At 40.8% G+C, this 24309-nt stretch overlaps 2 protein-coding genes across 5 annotated transcripts in view; one reads left to right on the top strand and one right to left on the bottom strand.

The window, feature by feature from the left end:
• Positions 1-1430: 1430 nt before the first annotated feature.
• On the bottom strand, positions 1431-9829 carry anapc16 (anaphase promoting complex subunit 16). Its single transcript, XM_061909798.1, has 4 exons — positions 9667-9829; positions 7964-8115; positions 6948-7022; positions 1431-1730 (listed from the first exon to the last, which is right to left on the bottom strand). Exons 2-4 carry the CDS (start codon positions 8103-8105, stop codon positions 1621-1623), a joined length of 327 nt encoding a protein of 108 aa, XP_061765782.1. The 5' UTR covers positions 8106-8115; positions 9667-9829; the 3' UTR covers positions 1431-1620.
• Positions 9830-9872: 43 nt separating this feature from the next.
• ascc1 (activating signal cointegrator 1 complex subunit 1) overlaps positions 9873-24309 on the top strand; it is a 52325-nt gene continuing 37888 nt past the window's right edge. For 3 of the 4 annotated variants that reach the window (XM_061909797.1, XM_061909795.1, XM_061909794.1), the window contains exons 1-5: positions 9873-10084; positions 16640-16742; positions 16812-16909; positions 16993-17171; positions 22918-23051. In XM_061909797.1, the coding sequence (XP_061765781.1) occupies positions 9970-10084; positions 16640-16742; positions 16812-16909; positions 16993-17171; positions 22918-23051 (629 nt within the window). In that variant the 5' untranslated portion in view covers positions 9873-9969. The remainder of the gene's footprint in view (positions 10085-16639; positions 16743-16811; positions 16910-16992; positions 17172-22917; positions 23052-24309) is intronic. The other variant, XM_061909796.1, reaches the window with a different exon arrangement.

Here is a 24309-nt window from a genome sequence, read left to right as displayed (position 1 = left end):
CGGGTGGCATCCTGACCAGATGCCCGAACCACGTCGTTCCGTCGTTTTTTTTTTTAATTTAAGCTAAACGTTTGTCATTACGTTATTTTGAACACTTTTTTCCAAAGTTTGTTTTTGTTTAAATAAAGGGTTGAAGTTGCCTGGAGGTGTTGTTTTAGAGCGGTTTTGAAGAAATATAGAGATGCACTTAATTTTACACCTGTTGGGGAGTGCATTCCACAATGATGTGGCATAGAAAGAGAATGAGTTAAGACCTTTGTTGGATCGGAATCTGGGTTTAACGTGGTTTGTGGAGCTCCCCCTAGTGTTGTGGTTATGGCGCTCATTTACGAATGTCATGTCCTCCGGACCAAAGAGGAAAAGTACCAGGCGCAAAGTTTGAAAGCCATGGGGGTGTATGAAAACGTATGAAAACCCTAACGCATGGGGTAACTTACACATATGTGTAAGTTACATACAGATTTTGGAGCAACACATGTTGTCATCCAATCAACGTCTTTTTCATGGACGCCCCTGCTTATTTCAGCAAGACAATGCCAAGTCTCGTGTTACAACAGCGTGGCTTCGTAGTAAAATAGTTCGGGTACTAGACTGGCCTGCCTGTAGTCCACACCTGTCTGCCATCAAAAATGTGTGGCGAATTATGAAGCCTAAAATACCACAACGGAGACCTCGGATGTACAACTTGAGCTTTACATCAAGCAAAAATGGGAAATAATTCCACCTGAAAAGCTTAAAAAATTGGTCTCCTCAGTTCCCAAACGTTTACTGAGTGTTGTTAAAAGGAAAGGCCATGTAACACAGTGGTAAAAAATGCCCCAGTGCCAAGCAATGTGTTGCTGCCATTAAAGTCTAAGTTAATGATTATTTGCAAAAAAAAAACAAGTTTCTCAGTTCGGACATTAAATATATTGTTTTTGCGGTCTATTCAATTGAATATATAAGTTAAAAAGGATTTGCAAATAATTGTATTCTGTTTTTATTTACCATTTACACAACGTGCCAACTTAACTGGTTGTGTAGTACAGCAAGACGGACAATGCGTCTACAGTATTGGCATTGAACTTGATCTTAACTCTTCGGATCCTTAAGGGTGTGGATTCCTAGAAGGTGTTTTTGTGAATGTAGAGCACAGAACAAACTTTTGAACCTCCACCCCGCCCCCACTCGATGTAATAGAAACTCGGTCCAGAGGCGTGTCTTGGCCAAGCACACTGGGCCGTCCTTCCAAATTTGCTCTTGCGACAGGACGTTCTGTCCGCTCCACACCCTCCTCGTCGCTGGGAAGACAAATAACCCCCACTCACGTAGGCCACAAAATGGGGAAAAAAAACACAATGTTTGCTCACTGATAGGCGCCGGTGACATCACTGTGATGCAAAACATTTCTTTTATCGTCTTCTCTGAGATTAGAAACACTAGGACGAATGTCCTAGAAAGAGTTTTTATTTTTATTTACATGCTCTTGTTTTGTTAGAGCGAGTGGCGGCGAGGACAATCAGTCACTGTCACGGACCGTTGGAACTGCTGAAATGTCAATCCCACATTTGCATAAAAAGACAATAGAAAACACATCACGTATTAGCTGAAGCAAATGTGGCTTTTTTGTGTTATTATTATTTAGGACGGCGTGAAACCCAGTAGCTGTTCGATGGGTTTGTACCGCCACTCGTCCGCTTCCAGCTCCTCCACCAAGCTCGCCAGTTTCTCCATACGGGACACTTGTTGATCTGCAGGGGAAAAAAAGGTAAATATGAGCCACTTATGTCATTAAAAAGTAGAAATGGATGATAAAAAAAACTGTCAAATATACAGGTGCTGGTCATATTATTAGAATATCATGAAAAAGTTGATTTATTTCATTAATTCCATTTAGAAAGTCAAACTTGTAGAATGTGTACATTCATTCCAAACAGACTGATACATTTCAAGTGTTTTTTGCCAAAAAGGAGATGATTATAGCTGACAACCAATGAAAACCCTAAATTCAACATCTCAGAAAATTAGAATATAGTGAAAAGGTCAGATATTGAAGACACCTGGTGCCACACTCTAATTAGCTAACTAACTCAAAACACCTGGAAAAGCCTTTAAATGGTCTCTCGTTTTGATTCTGTATGACACACAATCAGAGGGAAGACTGCTAACTTGACAACTGTCCAAAAGATGACCATTGATACTTTAAAGAAGGAGGGCAAGACACAAAAGGTCATTGCCAAAGACGTTGGATGTTCCCAGAGCTCTGTGTCCAAGCACATTAATAGAGAGGCCAAGGGAAGACAAAGATGTGGTAGAAAAACGTGTACAAGCAAGAGGGATAACCGCGCCCTGGAGAGGATTGTCAAACAAAACCGATTTGAAAATGTGGGGGAGATCCACAAAGAGTGGACTGCAGCTGGAGTCAGTGCTTCAAGAACCACCACGCACCGACGTATGCAAGATATGGGCTTCAGCTCTCGCATTCCTTGTGTAAAGCCACTCTTGAATAAGAGACAAGGTCAAAAGCGTCTCGCCTGGGCTCAAGACAAGAAGGACTGTACTGCTGCTGAGTGGTCCAAAGTTATGTTTTCAGATGAAAGTACATTTTGTATCTCCTTTGGAAATCAAGGTCCCAGAGTCTGGAGGAAGACAGGAGAGGCACAGAATCCACGTTGCCTGAAGTCCAGTGTCAAATTTCCACAATCGGTAATGGTCTGGGGTGCCATGTCATCTGCTGGTGTTAGTCCACTGTGTTTCCTGAGGTCTAGGGTCAATGCAGCAGTCTACCAGGAAGTTTTAGAAAACTTTATGCTGCCTGCCGCGGACCAATTTTATGGAGGTGAAGATTTCATTTTCCAACATGACTTGGCACCTGCACACAGTGCCAAATCTACCAGTACCTGGTTTAAGGACCATGGTATCCCTGTTCTTGATTGGCCTGCAAACTCACCTGACCTTAACCCCATAGAAAAGCTATGTGGTATTGTGAAGCGGAAGATGCCAGATGCCAGACCCAACAATGCTGAAGAGCTGAAGGCCACTATTAAAGCAACCTGGACTCTCATAACAGCTGAGGAGTGCAACAGACTGGTGGACTCCATGCCACGCCGTATTGCTGCAGCAATTCAGGCAAAAGGAGCTGCAACTAAGTATTGATTGCCGTACATGCTGAAACTTTCCATGTTCATACTTTTCAGTAGGCCCACATTTCTAAAAAAATATTTTTTGGTACTAGTCGTAACTAATATTCTAATTTTCTGAGATACTGAATTTGGGATTTTCAGTAATTGTCAGTACTAATCATCAAAATTTCAAGAAATAAACATGTCAATTATATCACTATGTGTATAATGAATGTATATAATATGTAAGTTTCACGTTCGGAATATAATTACTGAAATAAATCAACTTTTTCATGATATTCTAATAATATGAACAGCACCTGTACATTACAGGCCAAAAGTTTGGACACACCTTCTCATTCAATGCGTTTTCTTTATTTTCATGACTATTTACATTGTAGATTGTCACTGAAGGCATCACAACTATGAATGAACACGTGGAGTTATGTACTTAAAAAAATAAAAGGTGAAATAACTGAATATATGTTTTATATACTAGTTTTTTCAAAATAGCCACCCTTTGCTCTGATTACTTTATCGCACACTCTTGGCATTTTCTCGATGAGCTTCAAGCACACTTGTGAAGTGAAAACCATTTCAGGTGACAATCTCTTAAAGCTCATCGACAGAATGCTAAGAGTGTACTGAGTGGCCTAGTGGTTAGAGTGTCCGCCCTGAGATCGGTAGGTTGTGAGTTCAAACCCCGCCCGAGTCATACCAAAGACTATAAAAATGGGACCCATTACCTCCTTGCTTGGCACTCAGCATCAAGGGGTTGGAATTGGAGGTTAAATCACCAAAAATGATTCCCGGGCGTGGCACTGCTGCTGCCCACTGCTCCCCTCACCTCCCAGGGGGTGAACAAGGAGATGGGTCAAAAGCAGAGGACAAATTTCACCACACCTAGTGTGTGTGTGTGACAATCATTGGTACTTTAACTTTACCTTAAAGCAGTAATCAGAGCAAAGGGTGGCTATTTTGAAGAAACTAGAATATAAAACATGTTTTCAGTTATTTCACCTTGTTTTGGTGAAATAACTGAAATCCATCAAGCTTTTTGATTGACTTATTGAAACTTTTATTAGTAGACTGCACAGTACAGTACATATTCCGTACAATTGACTACTAAATGGTAACACCCGAATAAGTTTGTCAAATTGTTTAAGTCAGGGTACATGTTAATCAATTCATGGGAAACTGCACCGCTTGATGGATTGTTGGCGCATTAAACATACGAGTATTGTTATGGTGGATAAAGATTGCAAAATGGCATCTATTAGCAGACGTATTACATGGCGTTCTGTTTCACAATATTATGCAAAACCAACTTTTATTACCGTATGGTACCTGCTAATGTGTATTTGGGATCTGCATAAGAACTGAAAATGCGCGCGTGTCCGCAATTGTAGTCCGTGCCGACGACGAAGTCATAAGCTTCTTCTTTTTATGTGGCATTCATCTTCCGCTGTTGCCATTTCGAATACAAAGTAGCGTAAAGTTCTTACTTCTGTCATTAGACTAGCTATTAAAGCACTAAAAACTGTAAAGTGTTTACATAATTCACCCAAGGAACTTTAGTTATTAGAGGATGTTTTTTCACGGGACACATTTCTGGCGTTGATGTTGCACTAGTCAGCCACGGATAAGGAGATGCTGCTTCGTTGTTGATTGAAGTAAAGTCTGAATATCATTAAAACAGTTAGCTCCATCTTTTGACACTTTTTCTACTCCCGTCCTTGCACGCTACACCGCTACAACAAAGATAAGGGGGAGAAGATGCTGTCGAAGGTGAGCCATGTATTAAAGACCGCCCACAAAACGGCACATCCTGAAGAGACGCTCAGAAAGCGGCTTGAAAATGGTCGGTAAAACATAATCTATGCAACATTTTGACTAAAGAACCCCCATGTAGACCACAAGATTGTGTTTTAAATTTAGATAAAAATCATATGACCCCTTTAATGCGCCTTATAATCCGGTGTGCCTTTTGTATGAAAAAATAACCTGAATAGACCTACTCATCAGCAGTGTGCTTTTTAATCCGGTGCGCCCTATGGTATGAAATATATGGTACTATTTAATGACAGTAAAGTTATATTATATTTAAATGAAATTATACCAAAACCTATTCCTAAACCTTATCCTGTTTTTGACATTTCGTGAAACCTTCCTGAAAATCTTTGAGTTATTTTGCCAACTAGCTGACAGACAAACCAGCGGCAGCGACAAACTCCTGGCAGTGGTAAAAAACAAACAAACAAGAGTTCAACACACCTTTTGAGTAGTTATACACTGTTGGCGTTGAAGCACTTTTTACTCATTGAAATAAGAAAGGACGCAAATTTCCGGAAATCCGCGTGTACCCGGGACGCAGATTTTTTTTTTTTACCGACCCTTTGCTTGTTTAGTTTTTTTATCGATTATCGTTTTCCGGCGGTGTTTTGTTTTGTTTATATTTTGCAGAGTCAAATTTTCGTCCGCGTTTATTGCGCTATATTGGTTGACTTCTAGTAATGATCTTCAAAAATAGAGATGTCCGATAATATCGAACTGCCGATATTATCGGCCGATAAATGTTTTAAAATGTAATATTGGAAATTATCGGTATCGGTTTCAAAATTATCGGTATCAGTTTCAAAAAGTAAAATTTCATGACTTATTAAAACGCCGCTGTGTACACGGACGTAGGGAGGAGTACGGAGCACCATTAAACCTTAAAGGCACTGCCTTTGCGTACCAGCCAAGTCACATAATATATGCGGCTTTTACACACACATAAGTGAATGCATGCATACTTGGTAAACAGCCATAGATGTCATACTGAGGGTGGCCGTATAAACAACTTTGACACTGTTACAAATATGCGCACACTGTGAACCCATACCAAACAAGAATGACAAACACATTTTGGGAGAACATCCGCACCGTAACACAAGATAAACAAAACAGAATAAATACCCAGAACACTAACTCTTCCAGAAGTTACAATATACACCCCCCGCTACCCCTAATCCCCCCACCACTACCATCTCAACCCCGCCCCCCCAACCCTGCTCACCTCAACCTCCTCGTGCTCTCTCAGGGAGAGCATGTCCCAAATTTCAAGCTGCTGTTTTGAGGCATGTTAAATAAAATAATGCACTTTGTGACTTCAATAATAAATATGGCAGTGCCATGTTGGCATTTTTTTCCATAACTTGAGTTGATTTATTTTGGAAAACGTTGTTACATTGTTTAATGCATCCAGCGGGGCATCACAACAAAATTAGGCATAATAATGTGTTAATTCCCAGACTGTATATATCTGTATCGGGAATTAAGAGTTGGACAATATCGGAATATCGGCAAAAAAGCCATTATCGGACATCTCTAATCACAAATACTGCCTCAGTTTGCACTCGGACAAACTTAGGTTTGTCTCAGAGTGATTCATGAAGGAAAGAACGAAGCGAATCAATGTTTATAACTGAAAAAATGTACACATGCATACAAATTTGTTTTCTTTTGTATTATGTTTTTAACGAATTAAGTAAGATTTATGACAACCTATATCCAAAACACAATATAGAATGTGAGATATAACAGGATAATGCATACATTTATCACTTGTTTTCAAAATGCTTAGAAAAAAGTGGCACCCCAAAATTTTACTGTGGGACCCCATTTTCATGACTTGATGGGGTCCGTTGGGACCCCATTTTGAAAATTCCTAGCGCCAACATTGGTTCTACATGTGTATTATCAGATTTAGAGTCGGGGGAAAGGCATAAACTGAAGGTTGTTTTTAGGGTTTTAACCAGCAAATGGCAGCTTTTCAGTGGAATGTAATGTTTTTGTGTTACTTACCGTGTTTGACCTGCTTGAGTGCAGACGCCACTTGGTAGCTGAATACAGACTCGCATAGAAACCTGTCAGATCCATCTGAAAATCAAAAACGGTGAAAGACATCAAGTACAAGTGTATTCATGACTAAATTTAGCTTACCAAATTCTAGGACAGGGGTGTCAAACGTACGGCCCGAGGGCTGGCTAAGGCCCGCGAACAGGATTTATCCGGCCCGCAGGATGAGTTTGCTAAATTGAAAAATTAACCTGACATTACGTAATTAATGGAACAGCTGTTCTAAATGTGTCCACTGGATGTCGCAATAGCAATTTTTTGTATCTTTGTAGATGTACAAAATAAACCACATGATGTTAGTACATCAGTCGAGGAAAATCATCAAACTACATAAATAACATCCTGCAATTTGATTTTGATAGAATTTTTTAAATCTTGATGGATTGAAAATTGACGCCAATGACTTGACTGATGAACATTATGACATAATTTATTCAGAAAATATAAATAACGACAAATATTAACCGCAACATGTACGTGTAAAAAACACAACAACACCATTATGATTTGTACATGTGTGCTTGTTATGTTTTAAAACAAAAATCATACAAAAGACTATAAAAATGAGACCCGTTACCTCCCTGCTTGGCACTCAGCACCAAGGGTTGAAATTGGGGAGCATCAACTGTTGGAATTGGGGGTTAAATCACCAAAAATTATTCCCAGGCGCGGCCACCGCTGGTGCCCACTGCTCCCTTCACCTCCCAGGGGGTGATCAAGGGTGATGGGTCAAATGCAGAGAATAATTTCGCCACATTTTGTGTGTGTGTGTGAGAGACAATCATTGGTACTTTGACTTTGAACAATCTGAAGTTGTCTTTATTTTTAAGTTATGGTGCCGTGATTTTACCAGTCCAGTTTGACACCCCTGATCTAGAAGAGGCCTGGTGGAATACATTATGGAGCATCAAAGACAATGCATTCTTGTTTATTAGTGCAAAAACGTGTATTTATACACATACCTTCCATCATTTCCCCGGCCCCTTTAGGGTAAGTGTACAGCACCTTCCGAGGGGGGATAAGCTCCGAGGCGCTGAACCCTGAGCCGGTCACCGAGCTCCCGCTGACGCCTCCAGCGGAAGAGGACGAAGAAGACGCTGCCATTAATTACTCTCTGCGAAAAAAAAAAAAAAATCAAAGTTTATTTATATACCCCAAAAGGCCTACTGAAACCCACTACTACCGACCACGCAGTCTGATAGTTTATATCAATGATGAAATATTAACATTGCAACACATGCCAATACGCCTTTTTAGTTTAATAAATTGCAATTTTAAATTTCCCGCGAAGTGTCCTGTTGAAAACGTCGCGGAATGATGACGCGTGCTTGTGACGTTATTGGTTGTAGCGGACATTTTATTCCAGCCACACTCACAGCTAAAAGCCATCTAATTTAATCGCATAATTACACAGTATTCTGGACATCTGTGTTGCTGAATCTTTTGCAATTTGTTCAATTAATAATGGGGACTATGAAGAAGAATGCTGTTGGTGAAAAGCGGTGTATTGCAGCCGCCTGTAGCAACACAAACACAGCCGGTGTTTCTTTGTTTGTTGTGAAGCTTTAATATGGAACAGAGCGGTCGAGCGAACATGGTTCTCTACCACATGTCTACCGGTAGGTTTCAGTGAGAAAATTGTGGTAATAAGTCGGCTCTTACCGTAAACATGAGCGGAGCTTGTGTCGTTCTTCCTGCAGCTGTCAAAGAGGCAGCTAGGACTTTCTTGGCTCCTGCATGACTTCCCTCAGATTGATTGATTGATTGATACTTTTATTAGTAGATTGCACAGTACAGTACATATTCCGTACAATTGACCACTAAATGGTAACACCCGAATAAGTTTTTCAACTTGTTTAAGTCGGGGTCCACGTTAATCAATTCAGAGACACTAGCGGTCACCACACCCCTCCGACTTTCAGGTATGACTATATAATCTCACTAAAACACTAGTAACACAACAAGCAGATAAGGGATTTTCCAGAATTATCCTAGTAAATGTGTCTAATAACATCTGAATCGCTCCCACTACCCTCATCTTTTTTTTCTTCTTCTAGTCCTTCACTCTCACTATCCTCATCCACAAATCTTTCATCTTCGCTCAAATTAATGGGGAAATCGTCGCTTTCTCGGTCCGAATCGCTCTTGCTGCTGGTGGTTTTGATTATAAACAATGTGAGGATGAGACGTCACGTGCACATCAGCTTCTACTTCCGGTACAGGCAAGGCTTTTTTATTAGCGACCAAAAGTTGCAAACTTTATCGTCGATGTTCTCTACTAAATTCTTTCAGCAAAAATATGGCAATACCGCGAAATGATCAAGTATGACACATAGAATGGACCTGTTATCCCCGTTTAAATAAGAAAATCTAATTTCAGTAGGCCTTTAAATAACGAGTGTCTCAAAGGGCTGCGCAAGCCACAGACATCCACGGCTCAGATCCCACATTAGGGCAAGGAAAAACTCAACCCAATGGGGTACAATGAGAAAAATTACACATTATAGTCGAATAATTTAGCGTTTGGTAACTATTTATGCAGGTGCTAGCATGATAATAACGAGCTAATGCCACATCTTTAATAGCGAGCCACTTGTATTTTTAACTACAACAACACAATACAGTATTTCATCTTTGTTATGTCAAGGTTGGCAACCAAACTTACCGTCAATGCGAGTAAAAAGTAAAAAAGAATACTTGATTTGTTTCCGCACTCCGACTTGTTGACGATGTTTAGCGTCCTAACAGCAGCTTCCCATAACGATGTGATGCTTTACGACAGGAGCACAGCCGTAAAGTGCAATCCTGTGTAGATCTAACAGTGATCTGGATGGCGTAATGTCATCACAAATGATCGCTCCAGGTTCTTTGTAGATCTATAAAAACATCGCTATAAAAACATCCCTACCGCAAAGTAGTTGACTCGTTAGCCGAGCTGAGCTAATATATAAGTGACAACCTTTACATTATGGATGTATTGCGCCCCTCGTTGATAAATATACACGGGAGAATATACCGAAAGAATATCACTAAAGACGAGGAATATGAAGAAGAAGAGGATATTTCCTACGTAGGCCCGACAGGTACAGTAAATGTGTCCATTGCGGCATTAGCGCACTGAGCTAACTAGTCAAAGTCGGTCTGTTTACATGTGAGTACATCGCTGAAGTCAAGTGATAATTTGTGATTAATTGTTGTTGTTTAGGTTTGTTTCGAACATGCAAACATTTACTAAATGATGCACAAGTTTCCATTGACGACATGACCGAAAAGGAGTAGGAAGAAGTTTATTAAATCCACTTCATATCTACCCCTTTGCCATGAATTGATTAACGTGGACCCCGACTTAAACAAGTTCAAAAAACTTTTTCGGGTGTTACCATTTAGTGGTCAATTGTACGGAATATGTACTGTACTGTGCAATCTACTAATAAAAGTTTCATCCATTCATCCATCCATTTTTTTACCGCTTATTCCCTTTGGGGTCGCGGGGGGCGCTGGTGCCTATCTTAGCTACAATCGGGCGGAAGGCGGGGCACACCGTGGACAAGTTGCCACCTCACCGCAGGGCAATACAAGTTTCATCCATCCATCCATCCGCTTTTTACCGCTTATTCCCTTTGGGGTGGCGGAGAGCGCTGGTGCCTACCTCAGCTACTATCGGGCGGAAGGCGGGGTACACCGTGGACAAGTCGCCACCTCATCGCAGGGCAATAAAAGTTTCAATCAATCAAAAAGTTCATTGCCGCATTAGCGCATTAAGCTAACTAGTCAAAGTCGGTCTGTTTACATGTGAGTACATCGCTGAAGTCAAGTGATAATTTGTGCTTAATTGTTGTTGTTTAGGTTTGTTTCGAACATGCAAACATTTACTAAATGATGCACAAGTTTCCATTGACGACATGTCCGAAAAGGAGTAGGAAGAAGAAGAGTTTATTAAATCCACTTCATATCTACCCCTTTGCCATGAATTGATTAACGTGGACCCCGACTTAAACAAGTTAAAAAACGTATTCGGGTGTTACCATTTATTGGTCAATTGTACGGAATATGTACTGTACTGTGCAATCTACTAATAAAAGTTTCCTCCATTCATCCATCCATTTTTTTACCGCTTATTCCCTTTGGGGTCGCGGGGGGCGCTGGTGCCTATCTTAGCTACAATCGGGCGGAAGGCGGGGCACACCGTGGACAAGTTGCCACCTCACCGCAGGGCAATACAAGTTTCATCCATCCATCCATCCGCTTTTTACCGCTTATTCCCTTTGGGGTGGCGGGGAGCGCTGGTGCCTACCTCAGCTACTATCGGGCGGAAGGCGGGGTACACCGTGGACAAGTCGCCACCTCATCGCAGGGCAATAAAAGTTTCAATCAATCAAAAAGTTCATTGCCGCATTAGCGCATTAAGCTAACTAGTCAAAGTGGGTCTGTTTACATGTGAGTACATCGCTGAAGTCAAGTGATCATTTGTGCTTAATTGTTGTTGTTTAGGTTTGTTTCGAACATGCAAACATTTACTAAATGATGCACAAGTTTCCATTGACGACATGTCCGAAAAGGAGTAGGAAGAAGAAGAGTTTATTAAATCCACTTCATATCTACCCCTTTGCCATGAATTGATTAACGTGGACCCCGACTTAAACAAGTTGAAAAACTTATTCGGGTGTTACCATTTAGTGGTCAATTGTACGGAATATGTACTGTACTGTGCAATCTACTAATAAAAGTTTCATCCATCCATTTACTACCGCTTATTCCCTTTGGGGTCGCGGGGGGCGCTGGTGCCTATTTTAGCTACAATCGGGCGGAAGGCGGTGCACACCGTGGACAAGTTGCCACCTCATTGCAGGGCAATACAAGTTTCATCCATCCATCCATCCATCCGCTTTCTACCGCTTATTCCCTTTGGGGTGGTGGGGAGCGCTGGTGCCTACCTCAGCTACTATCGGGCGGAAGGCGGGGTACACCGTGGACAAGTCGCCACCTCATCGCAGGGCAATAAAAGTTTCAATCAATCAAAAAGTTAATTGCCGCATTAGCGCATTGAGCCAACTAGTCAAAGTGGGTCTGTTTACATGTGAGTACATCGCTGAAGTCAAGTGATAATTTGTGCTTAATTGTTGTTGTTTAGGTTTGTTTCGAACATGCAAACATTTACTAAATGATGCACAAGTTTCCATTGACGACATGTCCGAAAAGGAGTAGGAAGAAGAAGAGTTTATTAAATCCACTTCATATCTACCCTTTTGCCATGAATTGATTAACGTGGACCCCGACTTAAACAAGTTGAAAAACTTATTCGGGTGTTACCATTTAGTGGTCAATTGTACGGAATATGTACTGTACTGTGCAATCTACTAATAAAAGTTTCATCCATCCATTTACTACCGCTTATTCCCTTTGGGGTCGCGGGGGGCGCTGGTGCCAATTTTAGCTACAATCGGGCGGAAGGCGGGGCACACCGTGGACAGGTTGCCACCTCATTGCAGGGCAATACAAGTTTCATCCATCCATCCATCCATCCGCTTTCTACCGCTTATTCCCTTTGGGGTGGTGGGGAGCGCTGGTGCCTACCTCAGCTACTATCGGGCGGAAGGCGGGGTACACCGTGGACAAGTCGCCACCTCATCGCAGGGCAATACAAGTTTCATCCATCCATCCGTCCGCTTTTTACCGCTTATTCCCTTTGGGGTGGTGGGGAGCGCTGGTGCCTACCTCAGCTAATATCGGGCGGAAGGCGGGGTACACCGTGGACAAGTCGCCACCTCATCGCAGGGCAATAAAAGTTTCAATCAATCAAAAAGTTCATTGCTGCAGTAGCGCATTGAGCTAACTAGTCAAAGTCGGTCTGTTTACATGTGAGTACACCACTGAAGTCAAGTGATAATTTGTGATTAATTGTTGTTGTTTAGGTTTGTTTCGAACATGCAAACATTTACTAAATGATGCACAAGTTTCCATTGACGACATGTCCGAAAAGGAGTAGGAAGAAGAAGAGTTTATTAAATCCACTTCATATCTACCCCTTTGCCATGAAATGGTTAACATGGACCCCGACTTAAACAAGTTGAAAAACTTATTCGGGTGTTACCATTTAGTGGTCAATTGTACGGAATATGTACTGTACTGTGCAATCTACTAATAAAAGTTTCATCCATCCATTTACTACCGCTTATTCCCTTTGGGGTCGCGGGGGGCGCTGGTGCCTATTTTAGCTACAATCGGGCGGAAGGCGGGGCACACCGTGGACAAGTTGCCACCTCACCGCAGGGCAATACAAGTTTCATCCATCCATCCATCCGCTTTCTACCGCTTATTCCCTTTGGGGTGGTGGGGAGCGCTGGTGCCTACCTCAGCTACTATCGGGCGGAAGGCGGGGTACACCGTGGACAAGTCGCCACCTCATCGCAGGGCAATAAAAGTTTCAATCAATCAAAAAGTTAATTGCCGCATTAGCGCATTGAGCCAACTAGTCAAAGTGGGTCTGTTTACATGTGAGTACATCGCTGAAGTCAAGTGATTATTTGTGATTAATTGTTGTTGTTTAGGTTTGTTTCGAACATGCAAACATTTACTCAATGATGCACAAGTTTCCATTGACGACATGTCCGAAAAGGAGTAGGAAGAAGCAGAGTTTATTAAATCCTGCCCCTTTTCCACTTCATACCAACCCCTTTACCAGGAATTGATTAACGGTGACCCCGACTTAAACAAGTTGAAGTTTAGTGGTCAATTGTACGGAATATGTAGTGTACTGTGCAATCTACTTATAAAAGTTTCAATCAGTCATCCATCCATCCATTTCCTACCGCCTGCCCCTTTTGTCTGCTTAGCCATTCCTACGCTGCGCTCCAAAAATTGACCAACAATCTGCATGAGCAAGGGGATAAAGTCGGCCTACGTATAAGCCGAGAGAAGACCAAGGCCATGACCGTCGCACAAGACCAAAACGTTCCACTGCTCATCGTAGGCGAACAAGGCATAGAGTACGTTAAGAACTTCACATATCTGGGAAGCAACATCTCAAACACTGGAGACGCAGAAAAGGATGTACAGACCAGAATCGGAAAACCTGCAGGAGTCTTCCAACGCCTCCGGAACATCTGGTCATCAAAATCTATCAGTACGTCCACAAAACTGCGCCTCTATATGTCAGTGGTCATCCCTACAGTGACCTATGCCTGTGAGACGTGGATGAAGACATCAAGCATTACGAAAAACCTGGATGTCTTCCACCGACGATGCCTCAGATACATCTTGAGGATCTCATGGAGAGACCACATCACCAATGAAGAGGTGATGAGAAGGGCAGGGGTAGCACCATTGTCCGACATAGTCTCTGACAGGAGAAGGAGAATGGCTGGACACGTACTCCGACTGCCAAGAGAGGGACCGGCAAGTGTGGCAATGGACTGGGTGCCAGAAGGGGGAAAGAGGAAGAGAGGACGGCCAAAGAAGACGTGGAGACAAACACCCAAGGAAGACCTGAGAGAGATGGGAGTCAGCTGGCATGGAGCAAGAAGGGTCGCCAGTGACCGGAACAAATGGAGGGGACTCGTCGCCCAATGTTCCAACAGGAACGAAAGGAGCTAAGTCTAAGTAAATCTAAGTCCCTTTTGGGGTTGCAGGGGGTGCTTGAGTCTATCTCTGCTGCATTCGGGCGGAAGGCGACGTACACCCTGGATAAGTCGCCACCTCATCGCAGGGCCAACACAGATAGACAAACAATAGTCACACACTAGGTTCAATTTAGTGTTGCCAATCAATCTATCCCAAGGTGCATGTCTTTGGAAGTGGTAGAAAGCCGGAGTACCCAGAGGGAACCCACGCAGTCACGGGAAGAACAAGAAAACTCCGCACAGAAAGATCCCGAGCCCGGGATTGAACTCAGGACTACTCAGCCTTTAACTTCAACCTATTCAGTGGCCCAGTGGTTAGAGTGTCCACCCTGAGATTGGTAGGTTGTGAGTTCATACCCCGGCCGAGTCATACCAAAGACTATAAAAATGGGACCCATTACCTCCCTACTTGTCACTCAGCATCAAAGGTTGGAATTGAGGGTTAAATCACCAAAAATGATTCCCGGGCGCGGCCACTGCTGCTGCCCATTGCTCCCCTCACCTCTCAGGGGGTGGAACAAGGGAATGGGTCAAATGCAGAGGACAAATTTCACCAGTCCTAGTGTGTGTGTGACAATCATTGGTACTTTAACTTAACTTAACTCAGGACCTTCGTATTGTGATCGTATCAATCAATAGCAATTACTAACACCTTTGTTTACTTCCTTTTCACACTTTGCAACCCAATTTAACTCATCCATCCATTTTCTACCGTTTATCCCTTTCAATGAATACTAAATACAGTCCTCGTAAATAAATAGTTACCAGTAAGTATTTTATGGTTCACATAATGAGATGGATAAGATTATCTCATTTTCAATGAGGTTCTAAATCTTAATCTGGATTATTTTTCCTTGTACTTTGTAAAGACTTTGAGTCTTTAAGGTTTCTTAAACTGTATCATATAAGTACTTTGTTTGACTTATTTGCTTAATCCATTCCATAATTGAATTCCACACACTGATATTTAAAGTTAAAATACCACTGATCGTCACACACACACACACACGAAATGTGGTGAAATTTACCTTTGCGTTTGACCCATCCCCTTGTTCCACCTTCTGTGAGGTGAGAGGAGCAGTGAGCAGCAGTGGTGGCTGCGCTCGGGAATCATTTTTGGTGATTCAACCCCCAATTCCAACTCTTGATGCTGAGTGCCGAGCAGGGAGGTAATGGGTCCTACTTTTCTAATCTTTGGTATAACTCAAGATCCACCGATCTCAGGGCGGACACTCTAACCACAAAGCCACTGAGAAGGCAAATGAGTAATGAATAATGAGGTTCAATAGCTTCAAAATGTTTATCGGGATTATTTTTACTTGTAATTTGTAAACACTGAGTTTTGAAGGTGTTTTGAACTGGATTATATTAGTACTTTGTTTGACTTTTTGCTTAATTCATTCCATATTTTAATTCCACATACTGATATGCTAAAGGGTTTAAGTGTTGTATGTGCATACAAATGTTTCAAGTTAGATTTTTTCCAAAGATAATATTGATCCCCTTTTGTTGAGTAGAAGTGTTGTACATTATTCGGTAACAGGTTATAGTTTGCTTAGTTTGTACATACTTTTAACTGTTTGCAAATGCATAATTTTTTTTATTTTTTTATTAAATAAAGACATTTAAGGTTCTCAATAATCGTTGGTATTTTACATTTGAACAAATCTATTTTGGAACAAGGTTAGTGACTGATGTGTACTTTTGTAGTTATTTTCTCACAATAACTCAGATATTGAAACACTAGCGAACAGTAGAAAATATTTAGTGATTTTTGGTCCGGAACATATTAAGCCTCATTCATTATGGAAATGTTTCCTGCTATCTTATGTTTTATAATTTTTATATGAGATTTCCAGTTAATTTTGTCATCTAATTTTGCACACAAAAATGTTATATTAAAAAATAAATATGTCAATTTTAGCATTAGAAAATCAGTCAGGTCAGTCTGTTTGCACATTGTCACCCCTCAAGTCAAGTCAGAAAAAAAGGGATTATTTGTGCTTTATTGTGTTTTAGAAAATGAGGAGTTTGACTCAGAGGAATCCTGCGACACACACTTCATCGAACAGACCGATAAAGGCTTCCAGTGTGCCATTGATGTTCCAAGTGTTCTATACAAGTGAGTCATGTTAAAAGTATATGCTGACATAGCTCCTTGGTAAAACATGTGTGCTTCTGATTCCGACAGATACATCATCGGGAAAAAAGGAGAAACACGGAAATGCCTGGAGACGGACACAAAGACGTCCATCAGCATTCCCAAACAAGGATTGGAAGGACCGATTGGTAAGAATTAGAAACTAACACAAATCGGTGAGTCCAAATGTTTTTTTAAGAGGATGTTTTCATGTTCCCTTTTCTTTGCACAGTCATCACGGGGTCACACCAAGCTGCGGTCTCGTCGGCCGTCACGAGAATTGAAATCTTAATTGACAATTTCCGGAAGAAGCAACCGTTTACGCATTTCCTTTCCTTCCCGCTCAACGATCCCAAAATCCAAGATGGTTTTCTGAGTTTTAAAGATGGTATCTTGGAGCAGTGTTCGCAGGTACTACCCAACTACCACCTTCATACTTCATCATACCTCGGTTTACGTACTAAAAGGAATCCTACGTAAACCAAAGCAATTATTTAATCTAATAAATACATCATCCAAAAATAACACTGAATACATTTTGTAGAGAATATTTATAGTTGTACATGCAGAACATGAGGCGAAATGCCATGAAAAGTGGATGAGTGCAGAGCATACTTGCCAACCCTCCCGATTTTTCCGGGAGACTCCCGAATTTCAGTGCCCCACCCAAATTTCTCCTGATTTCCGCCCGGGCAGCAATATTGGGGGTGTGCCTTTATTGGCACTGTATTTAGCGTCCTCTATAACCTGTCGTCAAGTCCGCTTTTTCTCCGTACAATCAGCGCGTTGGCCCACTTAAATAATATATACAGCTTTCACAGACACATGCATAAGTGAATGCCATGCATACTTGATCAACAGCCATAGAGGTCACACTGAGGGGGGCCGTATAAACAACTTTAACACTGTTACAAATATGCGCCACACTGTGAACCTACACCAAACAAGAATGACAAACACATTTCGGGAGAACATCCGCACCGTAACACAACATAAACACAACAGAACAAATACCCAGAATCACTTGCAGCACTAACTCTTCCAGGCCGCGACAATCTACACCCTGCTACCACCAAACCCCGCCCACCTCAACCTCCTATCCCCCCATCTCCCAAATTCGGAAGTTGTCAAGTATGGTGCAGGGTTTCCCCTAGGTTGCCACTATATATGTAGTGGGGGGGGGCAATATATCATCATATATGACATTATAATTTTATTTGCAATGATGCATATATTTTTTTTACAAAGACTAAACAAATGATTTGTGTATATTTAAAGAAATATGTGTTATTAGTTAGTAATATAAAACATTTTGATATTATCAGAATCTGCTTTATTGGCCAAGTATGTTTACTGCACAAAGAATTTGACTTGGTAGACTGTGCTCTCTTTGTTCAATGCAGTTTTATTTGCAGCTGGTTATTGTAAAAGGTAAAGGCTATACTATATTCTGCCCTTCTTAAATTGTGCAATTTAGTTCGCCAAATATGCAAATGTTCCTTTGAATTAGAAATGGAAAAAAATAACTTCAGAATTTTTTGTGTGAAGCACACCAGGGAAGATGCATTATATATACACTTGAAGTGCACATACATGTGGGAATCGCATTAAATGAATAATATAGTTTGGAATAAACTGAAAAAAACAATTCAGTTATGCAGGGGGAACCTTGGCTTGAATGCCGCTAGTTTAATGCTAATGTGCAATGGACTAGCTCATTGACAATCTAGCCCAAATTAGCATGGCCAGTCACATGACACATCGACAGTTATTCTCACTAACATTTATGTCTATGGACAATTTGCAGTCTCCAATTAACCTAACATGCATATTTTTAATGGGATTAAGATGGAGCACCCTGAGAAAACCCATTGATCATGCATTTTACAATCCGAAAAGACGTCCACACTCAAGTTCAAGACGCTCATGGCGTAAAAATAGACTGTATTGTCAGTAGGAATGTCAAAAGAATTAGGGTAGTTTACACAGGCTTGAACAAGAACTGCCTTAATTACCTTGAAATACCTTTCTCTTTAAGTTTCTCATTTTACTTTTGCCAGATGTCAACTCTGTTCAACCAGCTGTTGCGCTCCTTACAGGCGATTTAGATGCATGTTTTGTTTTTGTTTTTTTAAATAAGGCTTAGAGGTAAATTTTTATGATATTTGAGATGTTTTTCTAATTTATCATGGCCAATAGTAGGTAAATAATATTCATCCCTCCATCCATTTCCTACCGCTTGTCCCTTTTCGGGTCACAGGGGGTGCTGGAGCCTATCTCAGCTGCATTCCGGCGGAAGGCGGGGTATACCCTGGACAAGTCGCCACCTTATCGCAGGGCCAACACAGATAGACAGATACTAAAGTTAAATTTGTTTTCATGTAAAAAAAAAAAAATGTTTTAATGCAAATAAAATATACATATTTTGAAGGTGTGGCGGCATATCTTGCCGTGGCGGTGCCTCACGATAAATTACATGTAGGGCAGGGGTGTCAAACTCTTTTTTTAGCTCAGGGGCCGTATGGAGAAAAATCTGTGCACACACGGGCCGGTCTATTAAAATCATGGCAATAAAACAGAAAAATAAAGACAACTTCCGATTGTTTTCTTTGTTTTACTTTTGCCGGAAATAGAACAAACATGTTCTGAAATTATTACAATAAAAATATAGAAAAAACATACCGGCAGCGGTAAAGTTTATATGGATGAAGGAAAGAAGAAAGTGAATGAATGTTTATAACTGAATACATTTACAGTGGGGCAAAAAAGTGTTTAGTCAGCCACCGATTGTGCAAGTTCTCCCACTTAAAATGATGACAGAGGTCTGTAATTTTCATCATAGGTACACTTCAACTGTGAGAGACAGAATGTGGGGGGAAAAAAATCCAGGAATTCACATTGTAGGAATTTTAAAGAATTTATTTGTAAATTATGGTGGAAAATAAGTATTTGGTCAACCATTCAAAGCTCTCACTGATGGGAGGAGGTTTTGGCTCAAAATCTCACGATACATGGCCCCATTCATTCTTTCCTTAACACGGATCAATCGTCCTGTCCCCTTAGCAGAAAAACAGCCCCAAAGCATGATATTTCCACCCCCATGCTTCACAGTAGGTATGGTGTTCTTGGGATGCAACTCACTATTCTTCTTCCTCCAAACACGACGAGTTGAGTTTATACCAAAAAGTTATATTTTGGTTTCATCTGACCACATGACATTCTCCCAATCCTCTGCTGTATCATCCATGTATCCATTTTGGTATAAACTCAACTTTTTTTCCACATTCTGTCTCTCACAGTTGAAGTGTACCTATGATGAAAATTACAGACCTCTGTCATCATTTTAAGTGTTCGAACTTTCACAAGCGGTGGCTGACTAAATACCTTTTTGCCCCACTGTATATATACATAAAAAATGTTTTCTTTTGTGTATTTTTTTTAATGAATTAAGTAAGGTTTATTACAGCCTTTTTCCAAAACACATCATAGAATGTGAGATATAACAGGATAATGCAAACATCTATCATTTGTTTTTCGAAACGGTTACCTAATTTTTATGACTTGATGGGGTGCCTGGGACCCCATTTGGAAAATTCCTAGCGCCAAAACTGATGGAGTATTGGTGCGTGCAAAACAGCAGCAGGCTGCTGCGGGTTTGTGGGGCGGTTCTAATAATAATCAAATATCATCCCAATAATTAATTCATTCGCGGGCCGGATTTGGCCCGTGGGCCTTGTAAGGGAAACCTTGGAATGAACAATAACTTTTACCTTTCTTGAATATGCTTTTTGGTGTAGATGGTGAGGAACAGAGGTAGAACAAGAGGGGTGAGCTACATGGATGCTTTTTTTGTACTTTGCTAAGAGTTATTTCCTGAATTCAACAGTGTTTCTCACCTTCTTCATCCAAGTGGTGGCACTGACAATGTTCTTTGGCCTATTATTTTTAGTTTTGAGTCTTCTATTCAGGATTCACAGGCAAACAAACTAGTTGAAGTGCAATGTTTGGCCGCACGATAACAGTGTTTTTCAACCTTTTTTGAGGCAAGGCACATTTTTTTCATTTAAAAATACGGGGGGACAGCATCAGCAGAAAATGTTAAAAAATGTAACCACCAGGTTAATTTTCCCTCCAATTTTTCATATGTGTGAGCAAACGCCAAAACTCCTTGAGCAATCAGTGGCGTCCATATGAGCGACGGCCGACTTGCACACTGTTATGCGCTTATGTTTTTATTCCATTTTGTGCGCGGCCTAGATTTGCCGTGCGCAGAGGACGCGTGAGCAGTGTGCAATTGCACAGGCGCGTGCGTACCGTAGAGGGAACATTGCACCAGGTCCTCATTGTGCCTTATTTTGAGTTTGTCGGTGTTTTCCTTTGTGTAGTGCTTCAGGACTTGTCTTGTGCTGTTATTTTGGTGTTTTCCTGTAGCAGTTTAATGTCTTCCTTTGAGCTCTATTCCCCGCACCTAGGGGTGTAACGGTACGTGTATTTTTATTGAACCGTTTCGGTACGGGGGTTTCGGTTCGGTGCTTAGGAATACCGAACGAGTTCAACACGTACATATTAAGTAACCGCCGATGCTAAAGTCTTAACAAGCTGCTCTGTTCTGCCTCTGTCTGTACACAGCACCCTGCATTGTCCCGCCCACACAACCATCTGATTGGTTACATACAAAGCCAATCAGCAATGCGTATTCAGAGCGCATGTCGTCAGGTCTTCAGTATCGATGTCGAGCAGATAGGTCTTTAGCAGGGGAGCGACTCACCCTCCCCAAATTATATTCCAAGTCAACTACTTTCTAAACATCACTATGAGCCCGTTGACCTTCAAGAAACAAACTGCAGCTCAGCTCACTTGCAGTCCTGGCTGTAGGTGAGGGCTAGTTAGCTTTTAGCGAAACGTTAACTCATTTTACGGTGTGTGTGTGTGTGTGTGTGTGTGTGTGTGTGTGTGTGTGCGCGCGGGCGTATGTGTGTGTCTGTTACGGACAGTGTTGATTGAGGTGTGTTGAAGCAGCAAAAAAGGACATTATATTAAATGAAGAGTTTCTGTCTTTGATAGTGTATAAACAAATTTTAGTGCATCATAAAGCCTACATAAACTCCATGGTGGTCAGGGATGAATTTTCAACTATAGTTACATGAATCATTAGTAATGTAGCAGCTTAGTTTTGAATGGCAGGGTCCCTGCTATCACATGTTGATAAAAATATAACATTTACATAATGAAAATCAACTACAGGCTTCACCAATGCTGTAATAAATTAAGCATGATGAGTTGACTTGAAACTGTTTAATGTTGCACTTTTTATACGTAGGAGAAAAGTTGTGTCATTTTATTTCATCTGAGCAACAACTTGAAGCAGTTTAATGTGGATTAACGTGGGCAGAATTATTATAGTGTTCCCAATGTTAAAAGGATCAAGCCATTGTTTACAAATTCGGTAAATAAATACCCCAAAAGTGTATATTTTGTATTTTTCTTACTGTACCGAAAATGAACCGAACCGTGACCTCTAAACCGAGGTACGTACCGAACCGAAATTTTTGTGTACCGTTACACCCCTGCCCGCACCTGCTTTGTGGTAGCAATCAAGTCTATTTAAGTTGTTGCTTTTCTTCTTTGTGCGGACATTGTTGCTTGCCATGTCATGTATGGATGTACTTTGTGGACGCCGTCTCTGCTCCACACGCACGTTTTTGCTGTCGTCCAGCATTCTTTTTACTTCGTAGCCAATTCAGTTTTACTGTCGTTTTACATAGCCATCCCTCTGCTTCATTGCCTTTTACTTTCCCTTTTGTTCATTTTTGGTTTAAGCGTTACCTACCTTTTTACTTGCACGCTTTGGTCTGCATATTGGGATCACAGATCTACAGCCAAGTTCTACACAGGACGGACACTTTGAAACGGCACAGTTTTTGCCGATTATAATTATTGATTTGCAAAAAGTATTTTTTTGGACCATTTGGGTGAAGTTGCATAATTTCCCACAGCACACCAGACAATATCTCACAGCACACTAGTGTGCCGCGGCGCAGTGGTTGAAAAACACTGCGATAACAGACGGTATATGAAAAGTGGTTAGTACAAAAACCGAGGTACTGCTGTAATGTGTATCATTCAGCAGCATCAGTGTCTTGCTTGATGTGTGCAGGATCACGGAGTAGATGGAAGCATTTTTCAGAACCCTGCAAAGCTTCACCTGACGGTCGGTACTCTCACGCTGTTGGATGACACAGAAGTGAGGAAAGCATGCCAGCACCTCCAGGAGTGTCGCACTTTTATCAGGTACCTGTGCTGCTACAGTAGTGAATACTGTTTTTATACAGTAGTACCTCAACTTAGAAGCTTAATTTGGTCTGTGACACTTGTATCTCAAATGAACATCTCCCATTGAAACACATGGAAATCAACTTAATTGGTGCTTGCTTCCCCCCAAAAAGCATAATTTAAACATGTTTTAAAAATAAAAACAAACATTTACAGTAAAAAATAAATATTGTATGAAAGACAATATAGTAAAAGGGGTATTAAAGTTTTTCCACTAACGGCTGCATTCTAAAAGTCAAAGCAAAAGGGGCAATTTTGATGCTGTTTTTATTTTACAGAAAGAAAAAATGTAAAATACACATTGTATATATTTAAAGAAATAACTTTGTGTCAGCTTTGTGGAATTTTTTTTTCATTTCATTAACAAATATAGTCTTTCCAATAAAATATTTTCGTCCCAAAAACAATAGTAAATGTAGATGAAAATGCAGGAGAAATTAACATGGTGTGTGTCTTGAGAAGGAGCAGGAAGAAGTAAAAGCTTATAATTTCATGCCCCATCACTCGGATATAATAATTTTAATAATAATCTTGATCTTTGTCAACAATACAATACATATTGACTTTAAATAACAATAATTGGTATATAATTACAGGTGAAAAAGTGTATTATTATCTCATCTATTACTATCATATTTTTTATTTTGTTTTTCTTGAATTTTTAGTGTTGTTTTTTTATTTCAACAATATGCTGTGGGCCTATAAAACTTGAGATCTGGGCTCTAATTAGTCCCTGTGCCACACTTTGGACAAACCCTGCAGTAAAATGTACCTTTGTAAAAAAAACAAGTACAATCTATTTATGAAGTAATGTAATATAAATGAACAAAATATTTACCTTTGTTCTATTGCATCTATTTTGAGCTGCTCATCTGTCAAACACATCATCAGCAGCTTTTCCATATTTTTATATGGCTAAATGTCAGCTGTTTTTGATGCTATTTTTACGTTTTTGGCTGGCGTCATCAACTTTTTCTGCTTCTGAATGGTGCAGACTAGCAGTGCTACGCTCCAACTGCATCACCAAGTTAACGAACTAAAGGTGCTGCCATGTTTTTGATGATTTTTTTTTTTAAATCAATGATTATCTGCTTCGTCTTCTCCACACTGTCCTTTATCAATCAATCAATCAATGTTTATTTATATAGCCCTAAATCACAAATGTCTCAAAGGGCTGTACAAACCACTACGACTACGACATCCTAGGAAGAACCCA

This window comes from Nerophis ophidion, linkage group LG08, assembly GCF_033978795.1.
Source record: "Nerophis ophidion isolate RoL-2023_Sa linkage group LG08, RoL_Noph_v1.0, whole genome shotgun sequence".
Taxonomy (NCBI): Eukaryota; Metazoa; Chordata; class Actinopteri; order Syngnathiformes; family Syngnathidae; genus Nerophis; species Nerophis ophidion.
Note: the sequence above shows the minus strand (reverse complement) of the source record. Positions and strands in the feature narration are given on the sequence as shown.